The following is a 15,974-nucleotide window of genomic DNA, read 5'->3' as shown; positions in this document are numbered from 1 at the left end:
ATAATTGTTCCTGTGTCTTAAAATCGATAGGAGAATATTTGTTAATATTATAAATATGAAACGTTCACAAAACAACTTACAAGCTATTCATTCTCATATTACAGCGAAATATCTAATCTTACTGATGAATCCAAAATAAAGAATTCATAAATAACACGTGACGAATAATGTTGGGGAACGACCTCTACTTGTGACACTAGCGCCACCAATGTACGTGTAAAAGGAACTAATGCCTTACCTTTTAAAAATATTTTGAAATTCGGCCTCTTTTTTCAACTTTATAAATGTTAAAAAGCAATATATCAATAATAATCGAATTAAAAAAGTTGAGATGAATGTCTGACTAAACCACGTGACTACATATTATGCTCAGTGCTTATTTATGATTGGTCATGAGGCTGTGTTGACAGGGTAACGAGAGACACTCTTGCGTAATCAGCTGTTCTTTGTACAACCTCACCAGTCTGGCTTCGATATCCAAAGTGAATCGTTTCATTACCTGGGTTTATATCCAGAAAACTGAAGAGAAAATTTATTACTGCTATTCGTGAGTTAACCAATTCACATTATTGTTAGTTCGTCAAATATCCCTCTTGATTTAAGTATAACAATTTATTTGGCAAAATACCCCTAATATGCATACATGTAGTGCAGTTAAGTCTAAGTTGGGTGAAGAAAGAAGGAACACGTTTTTTGTAATTTAAAAATAATAATATTCTAAATTTCTTTCAGTAACTTAGTAAGAAGGTTAGAAGTATGAATATTATAAAAACACAGATTAGCTTGATGAATAACCTTTAACTGGTTTGTTTGATAATTTCATACAGGTTTTTCAGGAGCTCGAGCACTTTGAAGCTGCCATGAGATTTTGTATAATAATCAGTCTAGCTATACTGCAGGTAAGTTCGTTGTAATTTTAGTAACACAGTAGTGGAGTTCACTGGTGTAGCAAGGTCGAAATGATATCATTAAAAATTTCAACATAAGGGATAAACCACTGGAATATTTCGATGTTTTCGTGGATCTACTTTATGTTGCGGAGATCCACGAAAGTCTATTGAAACAGTGTCTCCAATAAAGACATTTTCCAACGTGTGGTTCATTATAAATCAATTTTATCAACTGTAGCGCATGCTAACCATAATCTTTAACAAGATGTAACTTGTTCTTTTTTAAAACGAGTAATGTAAGCCTCGTAAAACCACTGCCCGTTGAGTAATTATAATAAAAACTGTTTTAAAAAGATTGATCTTAATGACAATAGCATGATAATTGGTTAAATCATAAAGGCCGAGCAAGTCCCGGACTGTGGGGCCAAAGTTATCGTCCAGTTTCGGGTGTTTTATAAGAATGTAAGAAGATAGCACGTGTCCACGACGAATTTTCAATACGTAAGGCCACGTGACATCCAAAAATATCCCAATCGTGTTTCTTCCGGTACTGTAGATGTTTCATTTTTCTAATCACCGAAATTCTATGAATTTTCGCTGGTTTCTTTTGTCAAATAGTGACTATAACATAAATTATAACTTATGAATTAAACGTGTCATTTACATTGTTCTTGTTATTTCTGGCGTATTTTATTAAAATTATGAATAATTTTAGGGCGAGGGATGAGACGAGTATCAAACCTATATCCGACCAGATTTTAATTTGACCACTAATCAGATAATTACATGGAATTTTTATCAACATGTTATTTCACAATATTGTGCAACTGTGAAGCTCTTGCACGTGCATCACATATAATATGTATTACGTCATCTAACTCACTGGAGTTTTCTGATAGCTCTTTGGACAAAGCAGCATTTTTCAAGTGTTAAAGAGCAGAGCCTTGAAAATCGTATTACATGATTATGTACTTTAAATAAACATTACACCCACCACCTATTGTACTGGTACAGTGCACCGGTGTAGCGACAGCGATGGCAAGCACAACCCAAAGAACATTCTCAAGTGGGTGTCAGGGCGTAACATTCTGGTTGAAGTTACAAACATAAATAACGAACTAATTACTTTGAAACTTTCGTGATGACGAGAAACCCATTTGAAATAAAAAAATGTATTCTAAAGACGACTGGTATGGGCGTTAAAACTTTAATTAAAATAAAGTACAGAACAACAAGAGTGCTATGTGCCCAGCAACGGTCATTTGTAAACTCTTTTTGTTAACCTGAAGATGACCTAAGAAGGTCGAAACGTTGTTCTGTACTTTAGTTTCATTAAATATTTAATACCCATATCAGCCATCTTCAGAATTCAGTTTGAAATTTTTCTGTAGTAAGGAGGCAGCACGCGCCTACGACGAATTTTAGTTTGAAAATTTTCTATAGTAAAAAGGTAGCACGTGCCTATGACGAATTTTAAAAATGTAAAGCCACGCCACATCCAAAAATATCCGAATACGATCGAATATTAGAAGCCGGGTATCCCAAATCCGACCAAAACGTCTACTTACTCTAGAACTATTTAAAGCTGAATGAAGATATTTTAAAGTAACCATGGTAACTTAAGATTAATGCATCTTGTATGTTAAATTATTTGTTAATTATTCTTTATTTTACAGGTTTCTGTAACTCTTGGTTGTGTTCGAAGAGGGGCGGAATGCCCAGATTATGACGTGATTAATGTTTTCCATGTAAGTACAATACGGTTTTATGGAAAGCGTTAGTATACCTTGTGACATAAATACGATGACGTAATATGATCACATATTATATAACACGTATTTTTGTTATTTTAATCCTGTTAATTATGTAACAGATTTCTTCAAAACTATTATTCTTTTGCTTTTAAATTACATGCAGTCTCAAATGATCGAATACTATAGAAACTATGTGCCAGATTTTAAGACAGATAAGTGACATGGTTTTAATGTATTTGAACGAGATGATTTTGTTGTTTTTGAATTTCGCACAAAGCTACTCGAGGGCTATCTGTGCTAGCCGTCCCTAATTTTGCAGTGTAAGACTAGAGGGAAGGCAGCTAGTCATCACCACCCACCGCCAACTCTTGGGCTACTCTTTTACCAACGAATAGTGAGATTGACCGTCACATATAACGCCCCTACGGGTGAAAGGGCGAGCATGTTTGGCGCGACGGGGATGCGAACCCGCGACCCTCGGATTACGAGTCGCACGCCTTAACGCGCTTGGCCATGCCGGGCCCAAGATGATTTTAAGATAATTGAACGACACGTGGGTATTTATGCACCATACCATGAACATGGTAATTTATTTTTCGTATAATGCACTGTTTTAAGTACACTGTTCACTTTGTCTATTTAATGAGTTTCGAAAGTAAAAAACCGCCACTAAAGATCGGATTAATCCGTTTGTATTTTTTTAAACTAATAAAAACACCGTGATTTAGTAGTTCACGTGCCAAGCTTGTGAATCCGAGGAATTATTGTTCGTAGACAGCTGTCGTAAAAACACACCCTGCACTATGAACCCTGGAAACACAATAAGGTTGGTGATCAAATCCCAATATTCGTTCAGTCAAAAGTGGACGATGAATATTGTTGACATTCGAAAGTCGATGATGGATATCGCTGGTGTTTAAAAGTTGACGAAGGGTAATGTTGACCTTCAAAAGTGGACGATGGATATTGTTAACCTTCCCTGTAGTCGATCAGTTAAAAGTTAGGGACGGCTATTCATAAATAACCCTTAAATACTTTTGCGCAAAATTTATTAAAGGAAAAGACTGTTATTATCAACACCATCTGGTGAGGAGTGGTTTTGTTAGTTGAAAAACACATGTTTGTGATTCGATGTAAAACAATTTTAAAAAATTGTATTTATCATAAAGCTTGTTTTTAATATTTATGTCATTATAAGCAGCGGGGGTGCGCTTCATGAATATAACTACCCGTAACTTAGTTATTATTTTATTACAGATTGTTGGCAAGCCTTATCAGCTGTAATCAAAGTTAAAACAATTTTCATAATCCTTTAAAGCTCAGAAGAAACTTGAAGGTACTAATAAGTGAAAAGTTATTTCTGAGCGCCAGAGGAGCAACCTTCCTTGAAAAACCTATTATGGACAAAATGCCCCATACAGATCACTATTTTCATCAACTTAAAAATATTACAAAGTATAGGTGACATATAAATCTACCTTAACAAAAAACTGACGCGCCACTATAGAAATAAATAACAGTTTGTTTGTTTTATGAATTTTGCGCAAAGCTACTCAAGGGCTATCTGCGCTAGCCGTCCCTAATTTTGCAGTGTAAGACTAGAGGGAAAGCAGCTAGTCATTACCACCCACCGTCAACTCTTGGGCTACTCTTTTACCAACGAATAGTGGGATTGACCGTCACATTATAACGCCCCCACGGCTCAAAGGGCGATCATGTTTGGTGCGAGCGGGATTCGAACCCGCCATCCTCGGATTACGAGTCGAACGCCTTAACCCACCTGGTCATGCCGGGCCAGAAATAAATAAACGTAAAGTTTCGGGTGTAAGTAAAATATCTTTTGGAGTTATTGACCGTGTTTTGATTTAATTTCGACCACTGGTCGCGAATAACCGATCTAAATTTAGGACAAAACGTCAGAGCCGAACAACGGATTGGCGGTACCAATCTATGTAACCGTAATCCAATCTAAAAACTTATTCTAATTTAACAGACATACTCATAAGTGAAATCTGTAAAATGCTTTACTAATAACATAAACATAGAAAGGAGTCTGCTTAGTCTGTGTCGTTTGTAGATGTTGCTAAGCTTTGGATTCATACTTAATTAAAACAAATCATATTAATTGGAAGTGAAGAAAATATGCTGAAAGTGGAGAAAAAGAAGTACACGTGTCTCGAGAGGTCAAAATAGAATCACATTAGAAGAAAGCAAGGTTATGACATTGATTCTGGAGAATATAGAAACGCTGAAACCTCTAAAACCCTTACTTACATATACAGCTGTATCATTTTTCATACTTCATGGATTCAAAATCCGAGAAAAAGATTCTGAATAGTAGAAATAAGTAGTTTATTTCTACCAATCAGCGCCTTCTGGGACGTAATATTTCAAAATTTGGCGCGACGCTTAGAAGGGTCAGTTTTTTGTAAACAGGAGTTTTAATAAACAAAAATACTGCTCTTACGTTTGGTACGTGTATATATGTACAACTTAAGTAAAATGTGGTCTAATGAAAAAACAACAAGGTTTTTCTGAGTATTTCTATGTTTGGAATGGTCTAATAGTTAGTTTGTGGCGATGCAGTCCAAGGTTCGAGCCACGATATCTTATCAAACACACACTGCGATGTCGGCTGTAGAGGTGTTAGAAACTTTAAAGCCAATCCCGTTCTTCGCTTGAAATTACCCTCGTAGAAGTGCGTTTCTGAATAAGTGTCTTCTACAGGGCTAGTAATTTTAGATCATAGATGGCTATTCTGATGTGAACATTTAGTTTAGGTGCCGCATGAGATACCGTTTAGGACGAGAAAATATGAAATTAATAAGTTACGCACGTAAGGGGATTGGAAAATTCGTCCGAATCCCCTTTTATGCTAATGTAGGTATAGCATAGCTACTCATGATATCTTATGCTTTCTATAAAGTTAACACTCTTCTGATGATGCAAGACAAGACGGCTTTCTATATCTCTCCAGGATAGGCCACAGATACTGACTGACTGCTTAAAAGTATGCTTTAGTGTGTCACATGTATTTATGAAATGAATCAAAACCCCGAGCGCTTTCGAAACGTGAACGTTTTTACTTCAGGTACAAACTGGGAATTTAGGTAACTGAAACTCTTTGTCACATTGCAACTAAGTTCATGTTCATGTGAACAGTTGGCATCTGCTGTCCGTCATTTTGATAATTATCAGAGGTGTGCATGAACCAAAGAAACGCTGGTTACCCTAGTTTTAACATTATGATACTGCTACTAACATTGAAACTGTGTGTAATTTATTTACAAAAACACACCGCAGAAGAATGGAGCATGCTAACGTTTTATTTTAGTAGTGAATACAACTTATAGCCAGTAACTGAAATAGCTAATATGCTATTGTTGTACAGAGTTCTTTAAGTTAATAACAAAACTGAACAATAGCTACTCAATATGTAGCTAGTACGGTAGTTTACTATAGTAAAACATAAATAATTATGTTAATTTATGTCTAGCACCCCATGCAGTGTCACAATGGAATGGAGATTTGTTGACTTTACATTGTATGTTCATGGATTTTAGGTGAAAAGCCATATGTCCTGAGAAACTGCCTACAGATTTCATCTCATGGCATCTATTTTTTTACAAATTTTCTGGGGAGATATGCTCCCAGACCCCATTGGTATCAGTATGCAAGTGTTTTTGTTCCGTTTTCAAATGTTTCTCGCTGTCATAATGCATTTCAATTCGATGCTTCAACAATAATTTAAAATACTATTGGTTTGCTTCTATAACAACGTGACTATAACGTGATATAATTTTTTTAACTCGTTTCACAAGGGTTATGAGGAAAGAGAATACCCACCAACAACGTGGATAATGACGTCAGCACAGGGAACAAACCATAGTGAGCTGGGCTCCAAGTTTTACACGAAACTTAGGTCCTACCTGAAAGGTAACAATGATCAAGGTAATATTCGAACCTAGTTTCGATTTTTTAAATAATAAATATTTTTTAGCTCAGAAACGAAAACGTATTTAGTACTTTTTAAACTACAAGTGTTCTGACGACAAGATTCACAGTCGTCAAATGTATAAACAAGTACATTAACGGATGTGTTGTAAAATTATCAAAAAACTTCTGCGACTATCAACCTTCATCAAAACAGGAAATTACGTCAGAGTAACAAGAATTAGTATTTATTTCATGTTTGGATTCTTTGAACGGTAATAAAGTTTACTGTAGTCGTAATCTGTGTATACCATTCTACAATGACAGTTGTAGACTTCTCTGAAACTCTATGATGCATATATATTATATATAGTTCTGTGTGAAGTTATACTATGGGTTACTACGTATAGAGTTAGAATTTTTATAAATATAACAAAACATTTCAGTGACATTTGATTTTAATCGCAATCAGTGTCTCACATATACGTTTTTTATTATTTCATTTTTGTTTTCGACAAATTGACCCATTTACCCCATATTTTATACATTGCGGCTAGAAATTACGTCTATAAAAGTATCATTTCATGTCTGTCTTTAGTATATTACAAGCCATTGCCAAATAAGCTTTTCACTGAATACCAGAATGCATCAGCGAGGTTAGACGGTGAAAGACGAAAAGAGACAATAAAATAGTATTTTTATATATAACAGTACTTGAAAATTGGACATTTAAACACCGAACGTCGGCGGATATTGTGAAAAACCAAGAGGTCTAAAGCTGTTATAAAAATCTAATGTGTTAGTAATTTAATCAAGGTCACATGATCTTGTGTGCAAATAAAAAATGGAGTTTGTAAAGATGAAACTCGAAACGAGTTTTCTTCTTATGTATAAAAACAAACGGAAATTAAAGAGTATCATCCTGTCTTATAAAGAGCTGATGTTTACATACATTTTGAAGTTTCTAATACACACATTACCGTTTATAATTAACTGAAGAAAGTTATCAAATTTACACAAAGTTCAACTTCAAGATTCACAATGATCTTCAGAAAATTAATTTATAATCACATAAGACTGTGGAATTCGGTAAGCTATCACAGCGACCTCTAAAGGCAGAAAGCTCTGATGTCGAGTACTTATGAAAATTGAAGATTAATATTCATGTTGTGATGTATTGTTCAACACAAGAGATTCGTTGTGCTCAACTAAAACGAAAAAAAACACGTTATACGGTTGTTAAAAAGATTAAATAAAAGCCATAATGGCATAATAAATAAAAGCCATAATAAAATAATAAATAAAAGCCATAATAAAATAATAAAATAATTGATTAGAAATGGTCTTCTTATTAGACACACGTAGTTACCAGTTCCAGTTTTATTAGTTGGTTTGTATTTCTAGAAGTTTTGTAAATTGAAAACAACAACTTGAGATAAACCAGTTCTGAATAAATCTTCTGATTTTACCGGTTTTAACCTTATTACATTACATCCAAGACCAATCATTAAATTCTAGGTTTAAGCTTCAATATGACCACGCCAGTACGTACCCGTTTTGACCAGAGAACTTGTCCAACGTGTGCCTCCACCTATAGTATGTTCTTCTTCTTACCCAAAGCACTGCATAAAGATCCACCAAAACCGTTAGATCCGAGTGTCAAAGTCCTGGTTGAACCCAAAACTCGCTACTTTGTCAGGTAAGAGTATGAAAAGGTAAAGAGACACTGATCTACTAGCTATGTAAACTCAGGTGATAATGTTGAAGAATGAATCAAGATTCTCAATCAATAGCCTAAACACTCGAACACTTAATGGTTTGTTTGTTTTTTGAATTTTGTGCAAAACTACTCGAGGGCTATCTGCAATAGCCATCCCTAATTTAGCAGTGTACGACTAGAGGGAAGGCAGCTAGTCATCACCACCCACCGCCAACTCTTGGGCTACTCTTTTACCAACGAATAGTGGGATTGACCGTAACATTATAACGTTTCCACGGCTGAAAGGGCGAGCATGTTTGGCGCGACGGTGATGTGAACCCGCAACCCTCAGATTACGAGTCGCACGCCTTAACCCACCTTGCCATGTCGGGCCCACTTAATGGAAGTAAATAACATCTTAGACTGTAAAGTCACCAAAACGTTAAAAACCCAGCCCTGGACACGATGGAATCAGGAATATAAAAGCACCTGACGTTCTACTCAATTACCGAGACAATGTTACAAACATTTCTATTGCCAACGGACACTTTCTAGATATGTGGAAAAGAGCAATCTTAACAGTTATCGCAAAAAAGTTCAGTTAGCATTAGCTCTAACCCTGACAATTTCAGAGCAATCAGTCTATCAAGTTGTTTGGGCAAACTAGTAGAAAGAGTTATTGCAAAAAGACTCTTGTTTTTGCGAAGGAAATAACACGTTATCCAATATACAGACCTCCTCCAGACAGATCATTTAACCTGACCCACAGAGTCAACATTTAAATCATTCAATAATGACACTATGTAACAAAATTGTTACTTTTTCTTGTTCCTGGGCAGAAAGTGTTATTTCGCAATTGTTTATGCCTAAAGTAAATTGAAAAGAACTATTTTTCCTTTCAAACTTTGCTTTTGTGACCTGGGAGCGTATAACGAAAATATGATGGGAGACTTTTGTCTTTCAATATTTGGGGGCTGATACGTAAAAGTGATTTACATTACAGTCTCAAATCTCAATAAACTACTCACTTCTAAGCATTTTCGTTCATTTTCGTATAACTTTAGTATAAATACATGTAAATCTCAATTCATATGTTTTTTATTCAGACCTTATGTAAATGAAAATGTGCAAATTTGCCCGTTTTTTACATAGAAAATAGGTTAATTTCTAAATTTCATTATCCAGGTCACAAAAGCAAACTTTGAAGGGAATACTGGCCATTTTCTGTAATTTTAGAACATAAGCAATTAAGAAATAGCACATACTATCCAGGAACAAAATCTGTGTTACACAGTGTAATCAAACCTTCCTTGACGTCCGTAAAACTTTGACTAGCGCATAGCGCATTGCAATGAGATACAGACTGGAATCCCTGAATATTAACAGCGCCATTATTAGATGGATTCCAACTTTTCTAACTAACCGCACTATGGTAATTAGCAACACACTTTCCAAAACAACAAATTTCAAAGCAGGAGTTTCATATGGATCAGTTCTCTCGCCACTTCTTTACATTATATTTGTTAACAACATTCCTGTCCTTCATATGGATCAGTTCTCTTGCCACTTCTTTACATTATATTTGTTAACAACATTCCTGTCCTTCATATGGATTAGTTTTTTCGCCACTTCTTTACATTATATTTGTTAACAACATTCCTGTCCTTCATATGGATCAGTTCTCTCGCCACTTCTTTACATTATATTTGTTAAAAACATTCCTGTCCTTCATATGGATTAGTTTTTTCGCCACTTCTTTACATTATATTTGTTAACAACATTCCTGTCCTTCATATGGATCAGTTCTCTCGCCACTTCTTTACATTATATTTGTTAAAAACATTCCTGTCCTTCATATGGATTAGTTTTTTCGCCACTTCTTTACATTATATTTGTTAACAACATTCCTGTCCTTCATATGGATCAGTTCTCTCGCCACTTCTTTACATTATATTTGTTAAAAACATTCCTGTCCTTCATATGGATTAGTTTTTTCGCCACTTCTTTACATTATATTTGTTAAAAACATTCCTGTCCTTCATATGGATTAGTTTTTTCGCCACTTCTTTACATTATATTTGTTAACAACATTCCTGTCCTTCATATGGATCAGTTCTCTCGCCACTTCTTTACATTATATTTGTTAAAACATTCCTGTCCTTCATATGGATTAGTTTTTTCGCCACTTCTTTACATTATATTTGTTAACAACATTCCTGTCCTTCATATGGATCAGTTCTCTCGTCACTTCTTTACATTATATTTGTTAAAAACATTCCTGTCCTTCATATGGATTAGTTTTTTCGCCACTTCTTTACATTATATTTGTTAAAAACATTCCTGTCCTTCATATGGATTAGTTTTTTCGCCACTTCTTTACATTATATTTGTTAACAACATTCCTGTCCTTCATATGGATTAGTTTTTTCGCCACTTCTTTACATTATATTTGTTAACAACATTCCTGTCCTTCATATGGATTAGTTTTTTCGCCACTTCTTTACATTATATTTGTTAACAACATTCCTGTCCTTCATATGGATCAGTTCTCTCGTCACTTCTTTACATTATATTTGTTAAAAACATTCCTGTCCTTCATATGGATTAGTTTTTTCGCCACTTCTTTACATTATATTTGTTAAAAACATTCCTGTCCTTCATATGGATTAGTTTTTTCGCCACTTCTTTACATTATATTTGTTAAAAACATTCCTGTCCTTCATATGGATTAGTTTTTTCGCCACTTCTTTACATTATATTTGTTAACAACATTCCTGTCCTTCATATGGATCAGTTCTCTTGTCACTTCTTTACATTATATTTGTTGACAACATTTCTGTCCTTCACATGGATCAGCTCTCCAGCCATTTCTTTACATTATATTTGTTAACAACATTCCTGTTTCTGATCTGACATATACATATTTTTCTCACTATGCAGACGTCATTGTTGTTTGGGGCGTCTCAAGAAACCCACGAATAGCCGCGGATCTGGTCTAGAAATCCTTTAGTATTATTAGTATTTTGTTTGTTTGTTTGTTTTGAATTTCGCGCATAGCTGCTCGAGGGCTAGCCGTCCCTAATGTAGCAGTGAAGGATTAGAGGGAAGGCAGCTAGTCATCACCATCCACCGCCAACCCTTGGGCTACTCTTTTACCAACGAATTGTGGGATTGACCGTAAAATTATAACACCCCCACGGCTGAAAAGGTGAGCATGTTTGGCGCGACCAGAATTCGAACCCGCGACCCTCGGATTACGAGTCGAACGCCTTAACACGTTTGGCCGATGCCGGGCCTACTATTATTAGTGACTGATGCAACGATTAGTAGGCCATGCTAAACTACACCAAAACCCAGAGCATTATTTTACATAGAAGTCTAACAAACACTTCAGAAATGCGAAGAAAAAAAATTAAACTAAAATTAGATAACGTCGAAATAAATATATGCCCCCAAAGGCAGATTTCGTAAAATCGTTTTGGACAAAAGACTCGCATGGGCAGAGGACATCAAGAAAACACATGAAATCAGCAGTAAACAAATTGACGTCCTTAAACTAATTGTAGGGTTAAACAAACGATGGCTAATAGCATTATACACATCTTTAAAGCTTACATTCACCCAATAATGAATATGGTTGTCAAGTCACCATTAGCATGGCAACAGGAATTCTCGACAAACTTCAACACCAACAAAATTGAGTCTTAAGACTAGCCCGAGGCTCCCAAAATTCACTCCGTTAACTTATACAAAACAAGTAACTTACCTTTTCTGGAAGATAGATTAAACACACTAGCCAAAACGTGTTCCAAACTAGCAGAAAGAAGAAATAGTTTCACGTCTGTCTTTCACACGACATCGTGTGTACCACACAAAACAATATTACCATTAAGCTGCCCAAACACAAACAATATGATATTAATTTTCAAAGCTAAGTGCAAATTAATAATGCTTTTGTTCTTGGTTTACAGTTAGGGCAGAGAGCAGGTAGATTATTCAACGCCTGTCCTGTTAAAATGGCATTTTCTTGTGGAACTCCTCTTTTCTCCTATATCAAAATTATTATCATAGGAACTATATATCCCGCAACCCTTAATACAGGGTTATTCAAGCCTATATTTAGATATATGCTTATGTTTACTTTCATCGATACGTTGCTCTTATTTATCGTATTTCTCTGTGCAGGAAGGAATATGTGCATGTATACACATTTATAAATATATACACATACGTCTGGATGTTTGGTACGCTTTCTGGACGCCAACCATCGACTGTCATTGCTCCGTTTTGTCACCTCCTTGCCTCAGCCTCACATTTCTGAAAACGGGTCTGTAAAAGGATCAACTCCAGTCTTCCATGACAAGCTGATACTGAACCTCACGAGCGGGGCGAAGTAGAATACAAACATTCTATATCATCCCAGTCGGGACAGGCCCGGCCTGGCCAGGTGGTTAAGGCACTCGACTCGTAATCTGAGGGTCGCGGGTTCGAATCCCCGTCACACCAAACATGCTCTCCCTTTCAGCCGTGGGGGCGTTATAATGTGACGGTCAATCCAACTGTTCGTTGGTAAAAAAAGAAGCCCAAGAGTTGGCGGTGGGTGGTGATGACCAGCCGCCTTCCCTCTAGTCTTACACTGCTAAATTAGAAACGGCTAGCGCAGATAGCCCTCGTTTAGGTTTGCGAGAAATTCAAAGTAAACGAAACCCAGTCGGGACAGGACGCTTCTAGCGCCCTCTCCCTTAAATTGAATATCTTTTGTGGTTTCTGTTAGGATAAACTAGACTCTATCAGTTGACGCAAGTACAACGATCTTCAGCAGTTCTCGTAGAACCAAAACAAAAATTAGGGAAACAGACAATATATCTGATTTAATTGTAGTTTTATGGCACCTGTAGGCTGTTGCATATAATGACTAAAAATGATTTATATGGAAGCTTATGGTTAGTGAAGCAGCGAGACGACAACAACAATGAAGGTAATTTTATTATACTAAGCTTCGTACGTCGCGTTTCATTACGTAATGGTTTATCATAAATAATAGAGTTGAATGACACACGTCTATTTCATCGACTGACACACTTATGAAAAGCGTGGTGTTTGTATCTTCATGGATTGACACACTTTATGAAAACGGGGGGGGTTTCAAGCAATAGCTAAACACACTTCGTTAACAGATTTTGGTTCCTGATGCAACCCTGTGTATATGAATACTTAAAAATATATAGAAAGCTTGGAATGTTAATAAATATTTATTTTGTATAATGCATATATGTATTTGTTTTGGTTTGTTTATTTGTTTTTGAATTTCGCGCAATGCTATACGAGGACTATCTGCGCCAGCCGTCCCTCGTTTAGCAGTGTAAGACTATAGGGAAGTCATCACCACCCACCACCAACTCTTGGGCTACTCTTTTACCAACGAATAGTGGGATTGATCGTAACGTTATAGCGTCTCCACAGCTGAAAGAGCGAGCGTGTTTGGAGTTACGGGGATTCGAATCCGCGACTCTTGGATTACGAATCGAGCGCCCTAACTACCTGGCAATATCGGGCCACTTCTTTCGGAACATCGTTTTAAACTGGCTGGTTTTATGCGAACTGCTGACTCAACGATTTTGGCATATGTTAATACTAAATAAAATAACTTACTTGTGTAAGTACTTGTAACTACTTCACGGTGTTGGAAACTATCTTCAATAAAACAAGTGGAGTTTATCGAACTTGTGTACTGTAAAAAGAAAACACACACAGAGAGAAAAGAAGGCCAAGGAAATAATATAAAAAACTATTCGTGGAGTTCTAGACACATATGCATAGTAAATACATCAGTTGTTGTTCAATTTATCTTAGCTGTTGAAAAGCACGTTTCATATACCTTAAGTTTATTTACACTAGCTGTCGTCTGACCTATTTTGGATGTTAACAAACTCTTAATAGCCTGTAGAATACACGAAAGTTTGTTGCCTAGATACACGTTTTTGTCTGTTTCTTTAACAATATGTACATTCATACATACAAGTCATTCACTGGAGCTTATTTAAAAAAAAAAATATTTTTCTTTTCTAAACAACGTCTTTTCTAAACTGGTGAAGCATTATTGTAATTAATTATATTATCATAAAATTTTAGTGTTTAGCTTATCATATTTTTCATAATATATAATACTGTACATAATTGCATTTCAACCACTCGTTGTTCGCCATATCCAGCTGGTTTGGTGAGTTCTTTAATGAACGAAATGCGTCATTGCCAATGGATGTGGAGGACATAGTGTGGTTGAAATACTATTATATTTTTATTTTCTGAGGGACTGAACAAAGGTTGTAGCGTAAAACAAATATAAGGTAATGTTTCGTGAAAAAATATAATTTTGTTGAATATCTGTAAAGGTTGCTTAAATGTGTCACTACGATTTAAATTCAGGCTTAAAAATTATTGTTAGTTAAGGGGGAAATCGTTTGAATCCTGTAACAACGCAAGCGAAGTCCTTAAATTAAATATGTATTAAAAATTGATATTTTTGTTCGTTCATGGACTTAATACTATATGTGGTATGAAAGAAAAGCTTTTCTATATTTGACCTTTATATATATATATTATTTTACTTCTACAAATTAGAGTTAGTATCATGACGTGTCTTTTACCAGCTTAACATATATAAATTCCTTTGATTTTTAGTGTTTTCGATGGTTTTGCATCTTCCCAAGACTGGGTTCGTCAGGCTGACAAGCTAGTCCTAAAACTGGAAGAGAGGAATGACGTAGAGAAAAGTTTCTATTACAAGGTTATGTACGACTCTCCTAGAAGGCGCTCAAACCGGCGAAATGAAATCTGGATGGCAATAAAGAAAATCAACCATAACTGAAAACTATACAATGTCGTCTGGCTAGAATTTCATGAACTACTATATATATATATTTGTTAAAGCTCAAGTAACCCACTATCTGATATAGTTAGAATGTATTATCGAAGAACTTAATAAACTTGTACCAAACGGAAGACTAGCTCTTTCATTAGAGGACCCATTTTTATTTTCTAATCATTCTTCACAAAAAGAAATGTGAGTATAGACTGAGTAAAAACGTAGATCAGTGAATTGTTTTTTCTGTGTTTTGAAATCCTAGTTGACATGCTCGTATAAAATTCATTATCGATAGTTCTCGCGATGTCTTAGCAGTAAGTGTGTGGGCTTATAACGTGAAAAGAGTGTTCGACACTCGCTGGTCAGTGTACATATGGCCCTTTGGGGTTAAGACCAATCAAACAAACATTATTGATATATGATATATAATTCATTCACGTTTATTACAATATTTGTGTTGAATAACGTTGCAAAGAGTACTTCTGTTTTACTGAGGTGACACATTGGTCACTTTAGAACCATACCTGTGTCGACAAATGTGACACAGTCGTCGTTTTAATTCCATAGTTCTGTCGATTAACATTATGTTGACCGTTTTACTTCCATGGTTCTGTTTATCAATCAAAGTGGAAAAGTATTAATTGACAAGAATCAAACACACCGTTAAAGAGTTGATCCATTTCCCAAGTAAATCCGGTTCTCTTTCTTGTCAGTATGTATAGTTAAAGTACAGGATACTGTCGTATAGAAAGTTTTTCTAAACCATTAATGACATGTGTTTAACTTAGGTCATTCTGCTTCTTCATTTAACAACAATGACGAGCTGGACTGAT

General features: G+C 35.5%; 1 protein-coding gene across 2 annotated transcripts; it reads left to right on the top strand.

Moving 5' to 3' along the window:
- The first annotated feature begins 391 nt into the window (after positions 1–391).
- LOC143248701 (heme-binding protein 2-like) lies at positions 392–15,278 on the top strand. 2 transcript variants are annotated; one of them, XM_076497341.1, is made up of 6 exons: positions 392–547; positions 828–899; positions 2,567–2,638; positions 6,466–6,580; positions 8,096–8,276; positions 14,958–15,278. In XM_076497341.1, exons 2-6 carry the CDS (start codon positions 861–863, stop codon positions 15,142–15,144), a joined length of 594 nt encoding a protein of 197 aa, XP_076353456.1. In that variant the 5' UTR covers positions 392–547; positions 828–860; the 3' UTR covers positions 15,145–15,278. The 2 variants fall into 2 exon arrangements, with proteins under 2 accessions (XP_076353456.1, XP_076353455.1); XM_076497340.1 differs by having other exon boundaries at positions 393–547; positions 6,466–6,595.
- The last annotated feature ends 696 nt before the right edge of the window (positions 15,279–15,974 follow it).

The sequence above is a fragment of the Tachypleus tridentatus genome, chromosome 4 (genome assembly GCF_004210375.1).
Source record: "Tachypleus tridentatus isolate NWPU-2018 chromosome 4, ASM421037v1, whole genome shotgun sequence".
In the NCBI taxonomy this organism is placed as follows: domain Eukaryota; kingdom Metazoa; phylum Arthropoda; class Merostomata; order Xiphosura; family Limulidae; genus Tachypleus; species Tachypleus tridentatus.
This window is presented reverse-complemented; position numbering and strand designations above follow the sequence as displayed.

Excerpts from the sequence above, each read along its gene's own strand:
- LOC143248701 (XM_076497340.1), top strand. The coding sequence starts at position 861 with ATGAGATTTTGTATAATAATCAGTCTAGCTATACTGCAG. Across the intron at positions 2,639-6,465 it reads ACGTGATTAATGTTTTCCAT|GGTTATGAGGAAAGAGAATA; the intron begins GTAAGTACAATA and ends TCGTTTCACAAG. Across the intron at positions 6,596-8,095 it reads GAAAGGTAACAATGATCAAG|GTTTAAGCTTCAATATGACC; the intron begins GTAATATTCGAA and ends ATTAAATTCTAG.